Source organism: Chlamydotis macqueenii, chromosome 15 (genome assembly GCF_036417535.1).
Source record: "Chlamydotis macqueenii isolate bChlMac1 chromosome 15, bChlMac1.mat, whole genome shotgun sequence".
In the NCBI taxonomy this organism is placed as follows: Eukaryota; Metazoa; Chordata; class Aves; order Otidiformes; family Otididae; genus Chlamydotis; species Chlamydotis macqueenii.
The window spans coordinates 5,358,044-5,381,062 of NC_141570.1; the positions used below are offsets into that span (position 1 = coordinate 5,358,044).

Here is a 23,019-nt window from a genome sequence, read left to right on the forward strand (position 1 = left end):
AATCTTGCTATTAAAGAACAATCATTAAAAATACTTAAGACAATAATTTAACAAACACAATGAGAGATACTACCCTACTTAATGCTTAAGGTTTGTTTCCCTCTGTCATGTCCAACCCCCCAAATTCTCAAGCCTTGAAGGCATTCAGTGAGGTACAACTGCGGTTGGAAGCCTTTTTCCCCACCCATACGTATCTCTATACAGTACCTACAAACCCACTTCTGTTTTGACCTTCCTTCAGAAGCCCTTAGAAGGGCCAAAGGCTGAAAACCAGTGGCACAGAGAACTTGAAGCTACACACCAACACGGATTCAATCCAACAAGAGCCTTCCTCCCTACTACAACTCCTACCGTTATTTCAGGTTACACCAAATACGTACCCATAAAGCAATTTCAGCAGCACATACTTTGCAGAAAGCATTTAAGTAAGAAACGCCACAGAAAAGACACAGTAATTGGAGGGAGCAATGTCAGAAATGCCAGCATTAGAGGTGAGAAGAGGCCTTAACTGCAGATCAGGACAACAACTTGTCAGCTTCCAAAGCTCCTACAGGAGCAACAATTTTCAGGTGGTTTTGGTGTTTTTTTTTTTTGGTTGCTTTTGGCTTTTTTTTTTTTTGTTCCTCACTGATGATCCACACTTTAGAGAAGCATCTCAGAAGAGAACTCAATTAATTTAACATTTGCATTATATTTCTCTACTTTGAAAATGGCCAAGAATAAGACACAGTAGCCTATTAAAACTTCATTGCCTTGAGACAGTGGGAAAAAACCTTTCAACTCAGTTCATAACTTAGAAAATGGTTGAGAAGTCAGCTCTTCACAACTAAAGGATAATTAAAAGGATCCCTGCTATAAAAGTTCAAGCCATTACTGAAGAACTTGGATGTGCTAGAAGTTCTTCTGCATTGTTTTGCTACAAAGTATGTATTTTTTTCCAGTCCAGTTGAGCTTGGCAAATATTGTGGACAAAATTTTAAGGATCTGTATATCCGTCTATATGGATTACAAATGAACAAATGCAGAAAACTGGAAACTAATATAGATTTCTGGAAAATAAAAACACCTGTTGGTTTAAGAGTGAACTATTGACACTAAGTCAATACCATAATTACAGAACAATTATTTTGAAAAGTCTTCCTGGGGAAGAGAACATGGGAGTTAATTAATTGAGGGGTTTGTATATTTGCTATTACAGCAAGTTCACCTAATGACAAATAAAAGCAAGTGCTAAAAACATCACTGTCCCTTGGGTGCCTCCAGCTAAGTGGGGCTACCCTCTGCCCAAAGGGTACTTTCTGCTTTCCACATCTGTCAGACATCGTTCTTGAAGGGAGCTCAGGGTTTAGAAGAGCCAGTCAAGAGGGCTCACATTAGCAATTTCACTGGCCAGTCCAGGAGAGGAGACGGGAACATCCTCATTCTCCTCTGTCCCTCAAAGGGCAAGCAGCAGGCCAATCCCCCTCGCTGCTCTCACAATATCCAGAAAATAATTCCTACTCACAGAGAAGTTGCTCCACCAGCTTTGAGTACGTTTCCTCTCTAAGCACAGAGGTCTTTCGAAATGAAACTAGGGACAGTAACAGGGAGCATAAGGCATGCATATGCAGAGCACTTCTCTGAAAGTTTGCCATGTTCACTAATAAGTCTTAAACTAATCCAGGAATTCCTGAGGGTAGTATCAGTTTGCAAAGGGTTTAAGAAATCCACTCATTTTCTGGTCAGTCCTCCATAGTGAACAGTTCAACTTGTCAGATTAATGAGCCGTAATGTACCATCACTGTAGAAAAACAAACCACAACATAAAACCAGAAGAGTCATGAGGAACTGAGATTTAAAAAAATCCAAAAGGAACTATATAGTCAAAATAGTAAACTCACTCATTACTGTGGGTATGTTTGACTTTCATCACCCCAGGAAAGATTCTCTACAAACAACACGTAGCCAGCCTGGTTTTAGTATAGGTCTGCTTTTATTTCCATATTCAGCTCTTTGAGGGAGACATCCTTTCACAATCTGAAAGGAGGAGGATATAGCCCACTGTAGTGCTGCTTCAGCACACTAAAACACATCATACGAAAAATGGTTCTGTTGACTTTTCCCCAAACAAAATGAACACTTGTCCATGCACTCGGGACATAGAAAGAGTCCTGAAAAAGAAACATCGTGTGTGTGTGTAAGACAGAGGTGCACTGATGAATCTCACCTCACTGGCAATGGTCAAAAACTGCCAGTTGGTAAGTACTGCACAGGAGTCAGGAAGTAAATACTGGTAGTAGTGGATTTAAAAAGGAAAAAAAAAAAAACCAATAAAAATTTAAAAGCAGCGCCTTTCCAGTATCTCACTGCGTCAGGCAGCAAGACTTAAAGGCACTACAATGTATCAGAATGGAGAAAATCTGGTGCATCCACCCTTCCAGAGTACAAGAATATGGATTAAAAATTCCAAAGTTGATGCAGGCTTTCTGAAAATGAACAAACTTCTTTTCGGCACAAGATATGGTGGTGCTGCAGAAAAGGTAAAGAGAGGCGAGTTAGGTACTGTGCTTCTATACAAACAGCTCAACCTCACCACAGATACTAGCTGGTGAAAGGCTACATAGGCATGTGTTTCACCTGTTCTTAAACTGATGTTTAAATCCATCAACTAAGCAGCTTCTATCCCTCTTCCTTCTGTAAAAGGATCTCCCATGTATGGGACACAGATAAGCCAGGTCCAATATACTCAAAGGTATCAAAGCTATTAATTTTCCTACAGGCCCAAGAGGTATACTGCTCATATTTTACTCAAACTCCTTAGGTACCTGGAGGCTAAAGAGCTATACTTACACCTGCAAAAGTAATTTCCAGTCTCCCCTTCCTCTTCCTTAAGTGAAACCCTAAATGTGACAATGCAAGAACCTGTTCCAGGTTTTAAGTCCTATGTCAGTGCCTTCACTATTAAAATACCTTTTTCCTCCTCAATACAAAAATGTCAAGCTCCCTAATGGACACTTCCTACAAACAGGGGCGGAAAGTAGCTTCTATTTTCAACATACAAATATATAATATAAATTCACAAAAAGGAACTGAGAGAAGCACTGGATTAAATACAAGATTTCAGCAGCAAGAAGTGACAATCAGTACACAAGAATCTGCCACTACCTGAATTCTACCCAACATTTCTAGAAAACGATAGCAGAGTTCACGTGGATATTTAAACATCTACTCAAAGTTTTATCAGCCCACAGCCAACTCGCTGTATAATCTTCAGTACAGTATTTAAACTGTGTCCATTATTGAACTAACATGCAATTCTTCTAAAAGGCAAAATTTCCATCTCATACTAACTACAATTCCTCCTACTGACAGAACTTACAGAGTCTGCAATGGACTGTGTTTAGAAGTTGACCCTGACACTGTCGTGGGTTTGAGCACCCTGGTAAGACAGAACACACAGTATCCTGCTCAGTAAAACTCATAAATCTGACTGTCTGTAATTTCTTTAAAAAACAAACAAACAAACTTTTGTCCCCTCTAGCCACAGAGAATACATAAATCAGCTCAGAACACATTCACTTGTGCAACAAACAGATATAACTTTCTCAGGCAAATTACTGAATCCATAGCAATAGCTGACAGAAAAAGTTTATCTCTAGTGAGAATTATGCTATCTTACCACAGTTTTATTAATTACTCTGGCTCTGCAAGGGTAATAATTTCTTCATTGATAAAAAATTCAACAGTCTCCTCCTCCCAGTCATCAACATTGCTGTCCAGCTCATCTGTGTCTACCCCTGGAATGGAGAAAACATTAAACTGAATGCATCAAACGAGGCAGCAAGGGAAAGATCCAATGCTCTTGGCAGAAACAGTCCTTAAACCAGCAGTGAAATAAGATGTATTTGGTGCTTTAAATCATAACAAGTACATGCTAAATTCATTATATGATAACCAAGGCACTACTGTCTCCCACCACAGGGCTTTTGTGGATTTTCTGGTTAAATGCAACGCCCAAATCTCTTCACAGCCTTATCCCAAGGTCAAGCCAATGCTTGCCTTGATGAGGTGAGGTAAAATACAGATCCCAAAATCTGGAAGCCAGCAATATTTGAGCTCTCTCCCGCTAAAAAAATAATAAAAAAAAATAATAATTCCTGTTGTGATTCAAGACAGAAAGTATAAATAACTTTCAGAGAAGAAGGCACTAGCTTTGGCAGGAAATAGGAAGTAGATGAATCCCCAGAACAGGGTAGTTATTTGGTAAGAGGCAGAAGTTATCTAGCAGCGAGTCTTTACAAGAACTATGCGTGGCTTACCTCCTCGCAGCTCCAAACGCTCATTCCTCTGTTCCATGTACAACTCCTGCGCCATCTTGCGGTACTTCCTGAACTCTTCCATCATTGTGCGTCTCCTTTCCACTAGCTCCTACAGAGGCAGGAAGAGGAAGAGGTCGTTAAACCTCCCCAGTAAATCAAACCCATATGCGATGCATTTGTTAGCAAGTCAGACTTTTTTCTCACAAATGTACTTTCTACTGAGAAAGAAAAAAAAAGATCTTTCTCTTATGTAATCAAAAAAGCTGTTTTCGTGAGGGGTGGGGTTTTTTTGTTATTGGTTTTTTTTGTTGTTGTTTGGTTGGTTGTTTTTTGTGGGTTTGTTTTTTTTTTTTTTTTTTTAAGAGTTTTTCTTAATTCAAAGACTGGCTAATGCAGCAACTCACTAAGAACCCCAAAGTTTTACCATGTTAGCTTAATGAGGTAACACCAGTGCCTCTCCAGTTTCATTACTGCTTAACCTAACAGTTTAGTAGTATCTGTCTGAGCTACCTACTGCAACTAACTCTGACCATCTGGATTCAAATTAACACAGACATTTGTTACAAAATAAATTTAACTTACATATCACCATTACAAAATAACTAAGGAGAAGTTACAAGAGTTTCATCTACATTATTATATCAAAGTATCTTGCCTTTGAAGCTTTGGACTGGCTGAGGCGATCTTTCTGCTCAAATATCTTGGAGTACTTCTTCAGGTCCTTCTTTATTTGCTGTAAAACAGGAAATTGTATCTCAACTAGGCTATCAGACTAGCAATCACAATCATCATGTTCTGTAAGAACTCCTTTGGTAGGCCTAAGCATGCTCTGCATTTTTTTTAAAACATCTCTCCTAGTCAGTTTCCCTTATAATTTTGTTTATTCTTCCTGGCTTACAGATCATGTAAATGCTTCTGCACACATGCAATTAGTGAAGTTTGGACAGTTAAATTCAATTTCATTATTCTTTATACCCTTTCACTGTACCCTAACTGTAAGACCAGCTGGTAACCATTTCTATTTTGAGCTTAAAGAACAGCTAACATTTACAGTCATCCCAGAAGGGAGGTCCCCTACAGCAATATGTTTTTTCACAATTTCAGGGCGAAAGGCAGTTGCATAACTCTAACAGTTCAAGCTTCATCTTCAAGAAGGAGTAAACCAAGCATGCTTATATACCAAATCAATGCCAGCAGAAAGAGTCAGTGGAATACACTACCTTTATCTGATCCTCACTGAGCAAGGTAGCTGGTCGAGGTCTCCAGAGAAGCTGACAGAACCTGTCTTTATTGTTTTTCTGAAGTAGACGGCCTTGGAAGGTCCATAACCAATATGCATTATCCACCTGGAAGAGTAGTGCACCATCTCAGTCAAGATAAACGGTAATTTAACACTGTAGTCCTCACTCCATGTCTTAAGGGTCGTCTTTACAAAATCAGCACCATTAATCAGTAGAAACGGAGTGTTCTTTTTGTTAGTGCCTTCCTTCCAGAAGTCAAATACCTCAGCAAAATGCTTGTTCCGCAAAAGCTTTGCAAGAAGTTACCTTCTGGAGGATTACAACAGTTTGAAACTAAGCCAGCCCTTCTATTATATTCTTAAGTCTCAGATTCTATAGTTGTAGAGGAGAGGATTACATTGCAGTGGCTGGAACCATGACAGATGCAATAAATCCTGCTGTTATGTGTGGACCACAAGGAGATCAAGCTTCAAATCGCTGAAGACAATGACATTTCAGAAAAAGGACACTCAGTTTAGACACATGAACTGCCCTTCCAGGACTTATTTTGGACAACTGGTGAAGCTAATGGCCCAAATAAATATTGGTGTTCAGAAATTAACATAAAACTATGGCGCAGGTTTTAAGTCATATGACCAATGAAAGGTGTCCATTTTCTATTCCTAATAAATAGCCCTTTCCAATACCTCTGGAAGGACCAAAAGGAGGAACAAAAAAAAAAAAAAAAAAAGAAAAAAAGAGCAAGCAGTAGTACCTTGTGGCTCCACCAAGACACAGAAGTCACAATGTATCTGCCTGTAGGATCCCATTCCACATCTGAAGCTGTATAGTGCTCGGCAATATTCATCATGGTGCAGTCAGATGTATCCACAAACGCTAAGGCACCATTCATGCTGCAAAGGCAAAACAAGACAGATTGTTCTACACACTAGTACAGCCTGCTTTGTCAAAAGCATTTCACAAGTTGCATCTTTACAGCTCCTCACTACAAAGCCAAATTTTCACAACCAAGAGAGGGGCTCATACCAGTCTCTGTAGCTAGAAAGCAATGAAATGAATAAAAACAGAATTCCAAGTAGAATGACACTTTTGTTTCTACGTTCAGTGACCTTTAACCCATTTTATTTCTGTTCTTAAAGTCACAATGAAAACATACTACAGGCAAGTTACAGCCAAAGTTTAACAATCATATACTTAGGCATATTTAAGTAATGAAGACAAGATTTAAAAAAAAAAAAAAGATTCCTAAGATGAACAGCACCGCTTGTCTAAAAGCATGTAAAGGTACATACTACGCAACTGGTGTCTTAGTTCAGCCCCGATCGGACTGGTTTCACTTGCTCTAACATGGAACTTTCTTGGTAACTCTTGTACAAAACAGCTTTGTCATTAAGAAGTACGGTCCATGAAGGGGCACAAGGCTATGAGAACAACCAATGCAGTGTAAAAGCCAGATGCACAGCGCAAACTCGACTAGCTGAGAGTCAGCATTTAACTTCAACAGCTGAAAAGTTTCTAAATTTCCATGTTTCTGTTGAAAAATCCGTTCTTCTTTTGATGTGGCAAAAATAGCAGGTAAAAGTTAAAGGGCCAAGCTACATCATGAAATTGCATCTCTTCTTTTCCTTTGCTGTATCAAGATTACACAGTAATGCAACATTCATGGAGGTACCACAGACTTCTTGAGATAATTCCAGCATTTTCTCCTTAAAATGAATGTGGTGTTCAGTAACCTCACCTTCTGAGGCCAGCCAACACTACAAACTGCCCTTGAGGACTCCAGAATATCGTGTTTGCCTGCTGTTTGTCAAAGGTTTCTGGAAATAAACAAGACAGATTCAGAAAAATATCTCAATCCAATGTCACCAATTAGCTTACAAGCAGTCAACTCCATCCATTCCTCAAAAGACATTTTGAGCTTTGCAAGCAACTCCTAACAACAGCCCTCAGCTCTACGCTTCTAAAGACAAAAGCCAGTAGTACCAGAACATGCAAAGCTAGCAGAAGAAAGAGAAGGAGATCAGAAGACCCCAACACCCAACTTGGGAATAAATTTTATCTAAAGTGAGTCAAGGCTGTCCTATCGCCTCACATGAACCTCCCAAGTCCACAAAATTATTCTGGCTTGTAGGCTTTTTATTGCCAGACCCTGGACTGATTCAAAGCAAAAATAGTTTAACTGTCACCAGAAAGTTAGACTTCTAGAATAGTGTCAGGCACAGCACCTATTGTCATAGGTGTTATCCACCACAAACAATCATAATTTTGAGTTTACTGCATCTACTGCCACAAAAATGCTTAGTATCCACACTTTTCACTTGTTCTTCAGTCACTTACTTATGAGTTCTATTTTCCCATTGTTTTTAACATGGTAAAAGGAAACTGAAATTCGTGGAGTTTCTCCATGCAACACAGCAAACTTGCTTCCATTTGGTTCCCAAGCAAAGGCTATGATGCTTTCTGTAACAAAACAAGAGGGGTGGTAACTCTCAAACGACAAACAAAGCCTTGATTTCAATTACCAAAGAAAATGAAGACACTGAAGAGAGGGAACCCAGTTAACAGACTTTGCCATATAGACTATCTTTTAAAACACAGGTTGGTAAGGTAAATGCAGGGAGTTATGGAAAGTGTTTCAGTCAAACAGTATCTCCAAATCTTCCATCTTCCACAAAATATACTTATGTTATCAGCTCTACCATCTTTATTAACAACAGATTTTCAGTTCTGTCATTTTTCAAGTCAGTCACAAACATGAGTAGCAACAAAAGTCTCGATTTCTCATTTTTACATGAGACACTCTGCAACACCAATACTGTAGCTCCTATAAAAAGAGTTAACTTCCTAATTGCACCACACGTTAACAGGAATTTCTAAGAAACACACAAGCGACTACAAGATCAAAAGTAAGTAACTACTTGGCATTACCTTTCATTTCTACCACATCCACTGGCACCTGTTTCTCTCTCATTCGGAATATTTCAAAGTTGGTCACTACTCCCTGTAAAAGACATGATCAGCTCATTATCCAACACAGAAGCAGCAGAGCAAGTAACCTTATCGCTAGGCATAGAAGGACAACTACACAATTAGCCTGTCAGGACACAGGATGAGAGACAGAGGCAAGATTTGTTTCTTTAATGAGAACAGATAAATACAGTATGCCTCATTACCAAACACATTCTAATTTTTTCTGTTCTGACAAAAAAAAAAAAAAAAACAACAAACAAAACACTGAAGAATTGTACAAAAGCATTTATTTATTTTCAGACACATGAAATTTAATTAAGACAGATAAACATATGGCACATTGTCAGAGCTGGTTTTCTATCTAAATTTGAGGCATGTGGAGAGCAAAATGTATGTAATATTTGTGTCCAAGATTTTCTTTGACTTTAGTGGCATATTGGACTTGGGTGAGAGCTATATGCCTCACCTCTTTTCCTACTCATTATTAAGCAGTTGTTGAACAACCCTTAGGTCATGCTCCACAATCTATAATTTACACTGTCTACATTAAAAGACAGTACTGTAAGAAAATGAGGTGTCAGCATGAGATAGAAACAAATTTTATTAATGTAATCAGAATCCACATACTTGCGTGCCTTTGGGAGTCCTGTCCACCTTCACACACAGGTAATCCCCGTTCTTCTGCCAGTGTAGTTTACAATCTACAACGTTGAACAAATTCCGCACCCGAATTTCTTGTCTAGAAGGCAGCTGCATCAAAGTCACTCTTGCTGGGATGTCTTTGTCCTCAGGCACCCAGAAAGCAATTATGTTACCACCTGGAGACCATGAGAAGTCTCTACAGGAAGAAAGTTAAAAATACGCCATTTTAATTTTTAGTTAGAGATACTACAAGCAAAAACCATTTTTATCATTGTATCTGAATGTTGCAGTCAAATATCACTCTCAATAATAACCATAGATACAGACACACAACTGAGAACATTTTAAGAACCTTACGCATATCATACCAAACCAGATTTTTTTAACTGCTGTATCACCAATGTTATCATAACAGTACACTTCACTAAAGAGCAGCAGTTGCACAGAGTATAACTGCCAAAGATCTAAGAAACAGGCTGATTAAACCAATGAGCAAAACCACTCTATTAAATTACACTGGAGACAATCTTCTTGCACCTGGGTACACTTGATTTTCTTGTTGCTTTACAGAGGTACCTCAAGAACTCTCACAGGAGTCAGTGTCTGTTGTGCAGACACACACAAAACCAAACTCGTTCCTTGCCAACAGGCAGTACACAGCACACTGTTTTAAACCAGCATACAAATCTTATTAGGGAAATATTCCTTAACAAACTGCATTCCAGTTTGGATTTGTAGATAAGGAACAGGACTCCCAAGCTAGACCCTGGATTAAGCAGCACCACGAAGAGGACTGCAAAGCATACAAGCTATCAACTGTGGACATCAATAAATACACAATTTTCTATTCCTTTTTGCCAGTTTGTCTAAATTGACCACTTCAGCATATGAGGTAATTTGCTCTAGTCAGTCTAAAGATTCCTCTCACCACAACAAAGCCCCAGACATAAAGACTCCAACTAAAGAAAGTACTTATCCTTAGAAATAGACTCACCTTATCCCAGTGATTTTCAAGCTTTTTTTGTCCAACAAACCCATAGACTAAAAGAGAAAGATGTGAATTTTCAAGTTAGTAACATTCTTCTATTTACACACACATCTTCTACTCCTATTACTAAAGCACTTAAACAACAAAATTATAGACAGTTTTCAGAGATCCTGTACTGCCTATTTTTTATTATGAACATATGTATACCACAATTACAAATAAAATAAAAACTGCTGCACAGAATTAATGAGTACAGAGTCTGAAATATAATGAAAAAGCAAACCAGACTAGATTAGGCTGCAATTTATAGTGCGTTTTGGGTACTTTGGCACTTCCCTGCTACTGAGAGCTGGGAGGCATCACATAACCTTAATCCTATTGACGCTTATAAGCGGTATATTGAGCTGTCTAGTCCTTCTGGAAAAGTGTGGTGTGAAATTTGCTGTCAGACTCAGCTAAAGTTTTTCACCCAGGAAAGAACAAGACAAGGGCAAATAGATTTCTCCTCTTTTAAGCCCAGCTCTAGAGTATATTATTACAATATATCCTTAAAAATAGATACCATGGGAAAGACCGACATTATAATGCAGTAAGTGTTATGCAAAAAAAAAAAGCAAGAACTTACAGGTGTTTCATAGATGCTGAGGGTATCTGAAGTCATTCGAGCAAAGAATTTACCATCATGACTCCATCTAAGCAAATAATTAAAAAAAAAATTAAATAGAAATTGCCTTTTTATTAAATGGAGTCTGGGACTACTTCTCTCTCCTCTAATTCTGTTTCTCAACCTACTTAAAAATAGGCCAGTGAGCTGAGTTTTCACAGTGGAATCCTCGCTTCTTTTGCCCAGTCAGAATATCCCAGATGATAATAGCCTGGGGGTCATCCTGCGTGTCCATCAAAGGACTGAAGGTCACTAAATACCTACAAAAGAAATAATCAATTTCACTATCAAAACTTCATCTAATATGTCAGTACAAGCAGCCTTTCATCCAATTAACATTTAAATACAATGTACTTTCAAACAGCAGCTTCTTTAATAGGATTTTTTTGAGAGGAAGGCAAAATAAGAACAGTATGATAAAGGGATAGAAAGCTTCCAAGACACACGACTTCCCTGGCATCCTTCTGGCTGAAAAAGCTCTATATTTACGTGCAAGTCTTCCCATACGGATGTTATAAGAAAGGAGAACTCACCAAATACTCTGTGTTACCTACTATATAGTTTTGCCATGAGAACATCATTGGTTTTGAACGGAATAGAAATCCATTAACCTTAGCCAACCTCAACTATAGGTATGCTAGACTTTTGCGTTTAAAGACATACAATCTCTCTTTAACACAATAAAATAGAAAACCTAATTGCTTCCAGATGTTACTTGAAAATTAGTAAAACAAGATGCATCTCAGTACCGAAATTATTTTAGATTTCTCTAAAGAGCTCTTTAATGTTAAAGAAAGCTTAAGGAATTAATTTCAGTACTACAGATTTGGAGGATGCTACTCAAACTTTTCAGAGAACTGGAAATCTAACACTACAGACATCTCATCCAATTAGAGAGAAAAAAAATACAGTTTTCTCCCTTGGGATAATAATGTATTTGAGGAAACTTGTCAGCTCAGTTTTGAAGACCAATTATTCCAGATTATGTTAAGTATCTTTCCTAAAGTCAAAGAAAAAAATCGGGCAAAGTTTCACTCATTCTAAGATGGATTCATGCATGAAAAGCAGTACTTTCAAAGGCAAAGGAGAATGTAAGACCCCAACTACATGAAATCTGAAAGCACAGCAGCGAGAACCTGTGTGCTTCATGCTTTTGATCCCTTAGCCCAAATCAACGTCACACTCCATACCTTTCACAGGGCGAGAAGTCAATAAGCTGCACTCCCTGGTGACTAAACCTTTGAATCTGCTTGAACTTCTCTCCACCCCAAAGTGCGATGCCTCTCTGATGGAACGTAGCCAAGTAGGTCCCCTTTGGGGACCAACGTACATAGGTTTCTGTCCACCGCTGGATTTAAAAAAAAGTATACAGAAAGGTTTAATTTCATGCTGAATTCCTAAATGGAAAAAAAATTAATGTGTGGATTGTAGCATCACATTTTGCAAATCCATTTGCTAAGTGAAGATCTCAGAATTATTGATATCTTGGACTAGTTCTGGAGTTTAATTTCATCAGGTTGAGAACTGTCAATTGAGACTTTTTTGACTTGCTGATCATCAAAAGCATTTTCTAGGTACAGTGACAACCTTTGTATAGTAATGACTAAACCCACCTAACAGGCTTGGGCTTCCTTGTCTTTCAGCCCTGGCAAGAATATATTCTTCTCAGAAGGGTAAGTACTTCAAATTTATTAACAACAATACAGCTCTTCACCTTCAGCTAAGTTAGAGAGGTTTCAGCAATACAGACCATGGCCAGTGACCACGGTGATGAGCAAAATTCCTCATCATCCCAGAGCCAACTTCTTTCTACTGTAATGCATAATTGTTATTAAAGAAACTGCTTCTCGGTACCAACGGTTCTCAGCAAGTCAACTGCCTGCAGCAGACAAGCACACTAACTCTCTTTTTCATAAGCTATTACCAAACCAGCTATTCCTCTTTAGCACCTCTGTAGTCAGCAAAAAAGCAAAAGTTGATCAGAAGTGGCATACTTCAGCACATACTCAGCTCTAATGAATAGTACTCTTCAGACTCTGACTTTGCATTTTCAGGTCTTTCTGAATCACCTATAATATACAGATGAAGGAAACTAATGGGTATCATGGACCAGTTTTAAAAAAAAAAAAAAAAGAACAAAAAACAAACCAAAACCAAACCACCACAAAGAAGCTAACTGCACATTTATTTTACCTAAGCAGCTAAGTCTAATTCTATAAGATGCAATTTCACCGCTCCTCTTCAAAAGAAAGAAAAAAAAACCAAACATATTTCAGCAATGGGGAAAAAATATCTTTTTTCAAAAACTGAAAACCTGAAATGTCATAAAATGAATGAGACTGACAGTGTATCTGCAATGTACAGCACTTCCAGGACACTCACTGCTCTGTCCTCAATTTGAACAGGTTCCTTGATATCATTCCAAAAAATGGAGGTCCGGTCTCCTGACTCAAAGATCACACTGTACTGATCCCTACAATCAGGATCTTCCAACCAGTATCGGAGATTCCCCTACGAAAAAGAGAAGCAAAAAGATTATTAGTGAGTCAAAGGCTAAGATGACAAGTTCCCCAAATTCATATCTACCTGGCAAGCGAAAGTCTGTTTTACACAGAGCATGCAGCTTTGGAGTCTTACCACCGCAAACAAGTTTTTAAAGTGAAATTAAATAATTCAAACTACTAGGTACTAGAGGCTAAGATAATAGATTGTAACAAAGTGAACCTTCAAGGTGGTTTGATGATATTCAGGGCTTCTTGCCTAAAATAACTTAAGGGTTTTTTTGGTGTTTCTTTTCTTTTTTTTTTAAAAAAAAACAAACCAAAACAAAACCAAAACTATCCCTTCCTCCACAGGACTTTTTACAAAGCTAGCGGTAACAAACACAAAAGTTATTTAAGTGTTACCCTATGTGGAACTACTAACCAGAACCACTACATTTTTCCTGTTACTTCATGACAGTGAGAATGAAGAAACAGGAGCACACGACCACTACTTCCATTTATAACAAAACTATTAGCACATCATTTCTACTTTTGTATTAACATGCCAGCAATGAAGTAATCATTTCATATTATGCTGAATATTCTTTCCACTTTTACAAAAAATCCTTACCAAATCCTTAAAGGGCTGTTTCTCTGGGATTTCCCACTCATCACTGATTGTCATGTACCTGAAAGAGCAATTTCATTGGTCACTCTCTGCAGGCATTCTCGATTAGAATCCCAAAATCTACAGATACACACAACAGCTGCACTCACTTATCAAAGTCTGTGAAAAGGTTGACTCTGAAAGTGTGCTGTTTATCCAGTTTGTATCCATCTGCATTCTTCACAGCATCCACTGCATGAGATGGAGACATATACTCCAGAAAGATGTATCTACAATGAAGGAAAATGAAAGTAGGAAGTCATCATTGACTACGTAACAGGAATAGGCTCATAATAAGAAATAATTAAATAAATAAAAATTAAAAAAAGAAACAATGGGGATGAACTAAGAACTCAGCACAGAGCATCTACAAAATAACTTCTATCTTGTCCCTCACATATTAGGGTCAAAAGCAATTCATCTCCCTTTTGGCCAGAGGCACATATGCACTTTTCAGCTGGGTGGGCCTGACCTGAATTAAACCAATACCCTTTCTGTAAACAGGCCAGACTAAGTGATGAATGCAAGGTCAATGCAGCACAGAACAACAATGAGAGCCAATAGCAGGCAGGTTAAGTATGCAGCTCCTTCCAGCTCAATAACAGATCATATTTAGAAATTGTAAATCATGCTGTCATAGGCATCTCAAAGCACTAGTCTTGTTCTTCAATTACGCTGAATATAATTCAGCTTCCTTCTTGCCATTAACACAATCTAGCTTGTAGTCCAGCAGACTTAAAATTAACAGTATCCTGAAGACTGTCAGACACTGCCTGAAAGAGAGGCATGAACACAGAGAGAATAATTTTCTTGTCCTTCTCAAGCTGACCTTACAGAACCAACAATCCCTCCACTCCAGAAAACCCACTTTTTAAATGCTTTCTAAACTATGGATTCCTCCCAAACTCAGGAATATATGGTACTCCAACCACAGTAATAAGACTCAGTAAAACTTCATATTTATCAGATAGATTTTTGCCTGGTTTCTCTCCCTCAAACTTTATTTCCCTTGCCCTCTCCCTTTGGGCTTGATCATTTCCGGCTAGTTTTCTTCTCAATTTCAGATGCTGCAAACCAGGAACAGGAACCAGAAGTTGGCAAAGGAGGAAAGGGTCCTGGGAAGGGCTCCCTAAGTTAAAGAAGCCAGAGTCACTAACATAAGCATAAGCACTGGCAACCAGAGGAAGAATACAATTTTGCAATAAACAGTACATCCAGTGCTACTAAGTTTTAAACTAAAATGGACCTTTAACCTATTTATTAGCCATGGCAGAAAATCAACAAAACCTATCATTTAGTACTGCACAGAAATTTGTCTTCCAAACTCACCCAAACTGTTTCCATAATTAATCTCCCCCATACTGTAGCTTAATGAACTATTAAGCTTCTCAGCTGCCTCAGGAACTTCTGTTTGTCACTCAGACTAAATGTCAGCATTGTACAGACTGAAGTAGAAGAAAGTAATGAGCATGACTATGAGGTCACCACAAAAATTGGCCATAAAATATTGACACTAATAATCAAGGGTAAGTCAGAGCAGTGTTTCAACTCTGTTTCCAGTAGGAGTAATCATGACCTACCCTTTTGTCTTCCCATCTGCTTCTGGATAAAATTCATTGATAATTTTACCAAACTTGGAAAATATTTTGTGGATGACATTCTTCAGTTTCTCAAGTCGGTCTGGTCCAACCTGGGGAACGTTATCCACTACGATTACAGAGTCAATTCCATCTGCTTCTTGTGGCTGATCCTTCAGTATATCACCAAGTAGTTCTGCAAAGAAAAAGCATACAAGAAACTAAGGCACCAGTCTACATCATTACGGAAGAAGATAGAAAGATGAAAAGAGCAGTGATAGAAACAGAACAGGAAGACTTCAAATTTCAGGAAATGTCAAGAAATGTCAAGAATCACTTAAGAAACTTGGTAGTGAATGAACACCATCAGAGAAATAACTGAAATGAATACACCACGCTCCAACAGTACTTCCTTGCTAAGAGGCACTTTCTTGACAAAATTCAAGCAGCTAACTCTTGAAGTCTTTCTTAAAGAAATATCTTACATTGAGGATGTCAACACTTGCACCACTAGCTTGTTTCAGGAGTTGGAACTGGCCTACGAAATCCTCAAAACCGACAATAGAGCAGATAACTATAAGATTTACTACCTAAGCTCTGACTAGTAGCCTTGCTCAAAAAGAAATTTACCATGTACCTCCCTTGCAAATTAGAAGTTTTAGCATAATTCAAAATTATCTGCCATACTGGAAGCTATGCATGTCTTAGCATCACTATAATTATGTTTGAAAACTCACACTCCATCTTAACCTTTAATTAAACACAAAAATGAAGGTCTAGAACAAGACATTTAAAGTCATATTTAAGCAAGTAGCAAGTAAAGACAAGCACACACCTTTTCATACTCTGGATATTCTTCAAGCATACTAATTCCACTTTCCTGTATCATCTTAGAAATCTGGAGAGTACTTGCTGGTGGGATGGTTTGTTCAGTCCCTGCACTGGCAGCTTAGAGCTGCTCTTTACTGGGACTAGACTGCTTACGGTATCGTTGAAGTTTCCCTTACTTAGAAGGGAGAACATTCAGAATGATTGTAACTCTGCAGCTGTAGCTTGCATATCGTGCACTGCGATGGAACACAGTTACAAGGTACAAAGTATAGCTATATGTTGTGCACAACATCACGAGCTTCAACAATGCTGCACTTTTATGTAGTAGGCCTCTAGACATACATTCTGTAGAGTTCCAGACACATCTAACTTTAATCTATTCCTCAAGTCAATTCTATTAGATTCTTCTGTATCCACCAACTAAACCCCATTGGTAATGTATGAATGTAAACATACTCCTCAAACTAACATTACCTAACTACAGAAATGTACTGACCTGTAGATCCAAGAAGAGTAAGGAAAAAACCCATCAATTATTCAGTCCTCAGTGGATTGAACTAGAATCACTAAACACAAGGATATCCAAACAATCTCTCAAATAACTTTAACCTAAGGTTATTTTTAAACCTTTCTAGGAATAAAATCCCATACTAACCTTAGATATCCTGTTCAAACATACACTTTAATTCTTGTCTAGATTACTTATCACCTCACAGTATAATCGGTCATGCCCTGCAACTTACTAACATGACTGCATTATCGTATTTAAAGAAACATCAGTTAGAAGTGGCAGATTATTTCTGTTCTATTGTCATTTTTAGTTTTGTGTAGATCTACCAGGAGAGACATTCTGCAAACAAAGCAAGCCAAATGTGCTGACATTAATGGCAAAGTTTCACATATGCCATACAAATAGGAAAAATACACATGCATATCTGCAGTTGAGTTTTAAGCTTATGTGAAGACCACTTTAAAATGCAAGACTAGACAGAAAATAAGTGCATGTCACTGTATTTTTGAATTAGACTATAAAGATAAAATTTGGAGGGTCTGACCATAAACAGCATTCACAGATCAGGAAAAAAAAAATTCCAAACATATGTAGAAACATTCCAAATATGAGATCAAATGAAAAATGATGTTAGATGCATTGATATTTTGAAGACATTTTAACAGAATTTTGCTGAATTTGCAGAATTCTATAAGTTATTCTGCCCAGAAACAGCACTGGAAAGATCTCTAGCAATGAAGAAATATGCTTACTTTGTATTCCAAACTACCAAAAAAATCTTCTATAACTTTAAGCTTCAACAGGTCAACATGTGATGCTTTCCATTGATTCAAGGCAATATGCTTCACAAAATTTATGCATAAACAGAAGCTATCACCACCAAGATTATGTAGTACTTGCAGAATGTTGTTGTTTGTAGTATTTATTGCTCAAAAAGATGCTCTCTATGTGCACGTAGGAACTACAAATAAAATGTTAAAGGTGCTAGCTTGCATAATAAAAACAAAGACCCAGAAATTGTGAAAACCTACTGTTAATGGTAGAAACCAGAGAAAGCTGAAGAAGTTAGAGGAATAATCCTCCATGTTATGTCATTTTACTTACTCTGCAAACTTTAGTTATACCCACAAACTTCCCCCATTTATAGCAACTATTTACTAGTTTGTAGCTACTATTCAGAAGTGGCTAACATCACGCTTACACTTCAGAGCAAGTCAAATGCTCAGCAAACAGCATACAATGCAAAGATCAGTGAAGAGTAGGAGGATTTGCTAGAAGTGAATGCTTAAGAAACAAGTTAGAAGAGAGCCCTTACTGGGGAGCAGCAGACTGAAAACTGGGAAAAGAAGAAGTCAAGCACAGGAAAAGTTCACAAAGAAACAAGAGTTAAGAACAGATAGTCTGATAACACAAAACCATACAGATCATTGAGGATGATCAATAAACTTCACAGGAAGGTAGAGGCACTAGTCCCAAGAAGCACAATCACAGACAATGACAACTTTAAAAGCACCCTCTGGAACGAATAAGCAGGCAGAGAAGTAGAAGGAAAATGGAACATACAGCAAAAACTTGACTTCTCTGAAAAGTACAGCAGCAGCTATCAGGAATCACTCCATAGACAGTATTCTACCACACACGCTAAAAGCACTTTAAGTTACAACTGAAGGTATTTTGGATCAATTTCCTCTCCTCCTTTAACTTTTTTGCTCTAAAGTTGAAAGGTGACAAACTGTTACAGACCAGAAGAAAAGGACACAGATGACTGTTGCAAGTTCCTAGTATGGTCCGTGTTGGGCCCGGCCCTGTTCAGCATCTTTGTCAGCGACATGGACAGTGGGATAGAGTGCACTCTCAGCAAGTTCACCGATGACACCAAGTTGTGTGGTGCCGTCGACACGCTGGAAGGGAGGGATGCCATCCAGAGGGACCTTGACAGGCTGGAGAGGTGGGCCCATGCCAACCTCATGAAGTTCAACCAGGCCAAGTGCAAGGTCCTGCACCTGGGTCGTGGCAATCCCAGGCACAAATACAGGCTGGGCGGGGAATGGATTGAGAGCAGCCCTGAGGAGAAGGACTTGGGAGTGCTGGTGGATGAGAAGCTCAACATGAGCAGGCAATGCGCCCTTGCGGCCCAGAAGGCCAACCGCATCCTGGGCTGCATCAAGAGAAGCGTGGCCAGCAGGTCGAGGGAGGTGATTCTCCCCCTCTACTCTGCCCTGGTGAGACCCCACCTGGAGTACTGTGTCCAGTTCTGGAGCCCCCAACATAAGGAGGACATGGACCAGTTGGAGAAGGTCCAGAGGAGGCCACGAAGATGATAAAAGGGCTGGAGCACCTCTCCTATGAGGACAGGCTGAGAGAGTTGGGGCTGTTCAGCCTGGAGAAGAGGAGGCTCTGGGGAGACCTTGTAGCGGTCTTCCAGTACCTCGAGGGGGCCTACAAGAAAGATGGGGAGAGGCTGTTCAGTAGGGCCTGTTGCAATAGGACGAGAGGTAATGGTTTTAAACTAGAGGGGGGTAGATTTAGATTGGACATCAGGAAAAAATTTTTTACGATGCGAGTTATAGAACACTGGCACAGGTTGCCCAGAGAGGTGGTGGAGGCCCCATCCCTGGAAACATTCAAGGCCAGGCTGGATGAGGCTCTGAGCAACCTGCTCTAGTCAGGGATGTCCCTGCTCCTTGCAGGGGGGTTGGACTAGACGACCTTTGAAGGTCCCTTCCAACCCTAACCATTCTATGATTCTATGAAATCTTAAAATATTCTTCCAGGAGTGAGCCATTATCCAGGTAGCTGACAATACACTAAAGTTGCGGACAGGTAATCACTTGCCTAGGATTTAGGACATGCACAATGAAGTGTCTGCTCTGCCTACAAAAACTAAGGATTGAAAGAAGGAATTAAAAAATTTGATATTACAGTAAAATAACATACATTTCTTATTTACCCTATAATCCCATATCTTAGATTTCCCCTGCATATAAAATGAAACCAAGTTCCACAACAAGATTTCCACAGATGCCTATGAAAAAAAAAAAACAAACAACCACAACAGAAAAACCCAATCCACAAAAGGGTAATTTTTTAGGCTCTATTAGTCATTTTTTCATAACCACTTTTTGCAAAAAGACTTTGTAGCCTACAAACAAAACAAGGAATGCACATTTAGATTAATGTGCAAGAATACAATATCCTGTATTGAATCAAAACTGTAACAGATTAAAGCGAAATACCTACGTTGTACCCTTCCTCTACCTTAAATACAAAATTGTGAACAAAGGGATCTTCAAAGGGTAAGAAGCTGGTTTAGCCAGCTCTTATTTCACCCACAAGAAAAGTAGGGTGTGGTGGGTACACAGCTATCTTCAGCTGGCAGTATTTCAAGGACCACTATCATTATCCGAACTAAAGCTTCACTGCACCTAAGTGGTTATCTGACACATCCCTTCTCCTGCTTGAACTTGGATCAGCCGCTCTGCCATGCCAACGCTATTCTGGAAAAAAAAGCTGAAGTAATGTATCTGAGACGGACGGATCCTAAAGCTGGTCCAGCTCAAAGATGTTCCTGAAGATGTAATGTTATCACAAGCACTGAAACAGCCTTGGCTCAGTGACACGGAGGACTGCTTTCCCCTTTTGTGAGCGTCAGGGTAAGGGGAAAGGTATAAGGAAGCTCAAGTAACACACAGGTGGAAAGCCAGACCAGCAAGAGTGACTAAACTTAAACACTGTAAGTCAGCTACTAACACTGCATTATTCATACAGCTGAGAAGTTAATTAAATTAAACCTGAACAATGAAATACGTGAGGATGAAAAATGTCTAGTTTCTGAACAGCTAGAAATTAATGTAGTAGTCCCACCTGTAGACAAAGTGCATCACGCACACACTTAACTAGACAAAAAGAATCCAACTACATATTTGCAGACAACTTTGCCAAAGTCTCTTTAAGAAACAAATGTACAAGTTCAAAAAAGTTATACAGACCACTAAATTGAAAATACAAACCACTTTCTTAATCTAAGATATTTTTTTCCCTGCCATTTTATTAAGCTAAACACAGGACTGGAACACTAGAAGGCATACACATCCCCTGTATTCCACTGCCAATCGAAATAACTGCTGGACTTACATGCTTTAAGAAACACTGTTCCAGTTTTGAAATGTGTAACATAAGACCCTACAACATGTAGAATACATGCACGTGAGACCCTCCGACAGCACATACGCTAGAAAAGAGTACTGGCAGAATAACTACTTTTGCTATTCAAGAACTGAGAAGATTTATGCAGAAATATTTACCTGAAAAATATTGAAATAGTTCTAACTCCTGTATGCCAAAACTAGGTATTCCCATAATTAGCAAGGCAGTTACACAATGGCTTAGCCACTTTAAGACAGTCAATAGCCAACACTTTTAGAAGAGCCTCAGTTTGAATTTTCAACTGACATAAATAATTTTCCCATATTTTTTTTGGTCACAAAGTACCTATGCCACCTTCATAAGCACTAACTCTTCCCAAATCCATACTTTTTATCCATGGATCTCACTCTGGATACACAGGAAAAACCAGAACGATTAAATCTAGTTGGTAAACACCTGGTCAATAAGTTAAAACTTCTGTTTTTACAGCTGAGATTAACTAATGGAAGCAAACGCAAAGCACACAAAATGATGATTCTGCTTTGTGAGGGTATCCCACAGATCAGTAAGCGGTACAGGCACACCAGACGAAGGTTTATTTAAGAAGCACTGCTATGATGAAGACTTGTCCTCAGTACTATGCGCATCCCACGACCACGCCGGACAGGCCGCCCCACGGGAAGAGCCAGCTGCCAGGCCCAGGGGGACTCGGGGAAGCGGAGTGTTTCCCGGCAGAAGGCTCGGGTCCCCACGCACTCTCCCGGGACGGCAAGGGCCGGGCTCGTACACCAGGCACCCCCGAGGCGGCGGCTGCCGGCGCCCCCTGACAGGGCCCCGTGAGCGGCCGGGCTGTCCAGCATCGGCGGGCAGGGCCGAGTCCCACCGCGGGAGCTCTCCCGCCTCCCCCCGGCCCCTCCCTTCCCCTCACGGCCGGCCGGACCTGGCCCAGGCGCCGGCCGCCCTGCCGCCAGCGCCGCCGCAGCCCGCACCTTCGTCGCTGATGTCGTCCACGAAGTCCTCGGGGTCGCTGAAGGAAATCTCGTCCTCGGGCTCGATCGGGACGGCGGGAGCGACCTCTCCATTCTCTCGCGCCGCGCCGGGCTCGGCCGGCGACTCGGCCTCGGACGACGCCTCGGTCTTGGCCGCCTCCGCCGCCGGCTCGGCCTCGGGCTCGGCCCCGGCCGGCGGCTCGGCCTCGGGCTCGGCCTTCTCGGGGCTTTCGCGGCCGGACTGCGGCTGAGGCGAGGGCGCCTGCGGCGGCGGCTGCTCGGGCTCGGCGGGCTCCTCGGCGGGCGGCGGCGGCTCGGGGGGCCCCGGCGACGCCTCAGACTCGCCTTCTTCTTCCAGCGCCTCTCCCGCCCCCTCCTCCTCTTCCTCCTGCTGCTGCGGCGGCGGCTCCGCCGGCGGCGCGGGGGGCCCGTCCGTCTGCTCGGGCTCCTCCGCGGACCCCCGGGCGTCGGGCGGCGCGGCGGCCGCCGGGCTCTCCTGGGTCTCCTGCATGGGGCTGGCTGCGAGGCGCGCCCGGCCGCCCGCTCCCGGCTCGACCGCGACGGGGAAAGGAGCGGGGGAGGGGCGGGGAGGCTCCTACCGCCGGGCCATGTGCGCCAGGCCCAGCGGGCCTCGCGCGGCGGCGCCTACCAATCGGCGCGGGGAGGGGGGAGGGAGGTGGGGCGAGAGAATCCTGCCCCGCCGCAGTTTGCCCCCACCGCTGCCTTCTCTCCGCGCCTGTCAGAGGGAGTTGCCCTTTCTTTCGCTGCCCGTTCTTCTCTCAGCCAGCGGCGGCTTCCTTCTTCTCATCCCACAGCAGCCGTAGCTCCCCCCGTTTCGTGCCTCGCTGTGGTTGAGCCCAAAATGGCGCCTCCTTCCAGTCTACTGAGGTGGGGTTCGGCCAAACCATTTTTCGGAAAGTGAAAGGCGTGATATTGAATCGGCTTGCGGTAGAGCCAGGCCTTCCCGCATTTACGGCAGCTCCGCGTGTTTCTCTGCCCAGCGCTAGCCGGA

The 23,019-nt window shown here is 40.9% G+C and overlaps 1 protein-coding gene across 1 annotated transcript; it reads right to left on the bottom strand.

Moving 5' to 3' along the window:
* Positions 1–1,950: 1,950 nt before the first annotated feature.
* EIF3B (eukaryotic translation initiation factor 3 subunit B) lies at positions 1,951–22,535 on the bottom strand. The gene is made up of 19 exons (XM_086760047.1): positions 22,008–22,535; positions 15,534–15,726; positions 14,064–14,183; positions 13,918–13,975; positions 13,186–13,314; positions 11,994–12,151; positions 10,932–11,063; positions 10,765–10,831; positions 10,146–10,192; positions 9,137–9,347; positions 8,468–8,540; positions 7,877–7,999; positions 7,278–7,356; positions 6,294–6,432; positions 5,519–5,644; positions 4,954–5,031; positions 4,299–4,407; positions 3,659–3,776; positions 1,951–2,508 (listed from the first exon to the last, which is right to left on the bottom strand). Exons 1-18 carry the CDS (start codon positions 22,516–22,518, stop codon positions 3,673–3,675), a joined length of 2,457 nt encoding a protein of 818 aa, XP_086616173.1. The 5' UTR covers positions 22,519–22,535; the 3' UTR covers positions 1,951–2,508; positions 3,659–3,672.
* Between the last annotated feature and the right edge of the window lie 484 nt (positions 22,536–23,019).

Coding starts and splice junctions, on each gene's coding strand:
- EIF3B (XM_086760047.1), bottom strand. CDS start 22,518: ATGCAGGAGACCCAGGAGAGCCCGGCGGCCGCCGCGCCGCCCGACGCC. Junction 9,348..10,145: donor TTGAAAATCACTGGGATAAG/GTGAGTCTATTT, acceptor TTCTTCCTGTAG/AGACTTCTCATGGTCTCCAG. Junction 8,541..9,136: donor GGACTCCCAAAGGCACGCAA/GTATGTGGATTC, acceptor TGTCTTTTACAG/GGAGTAGTGACCAACTTTGA.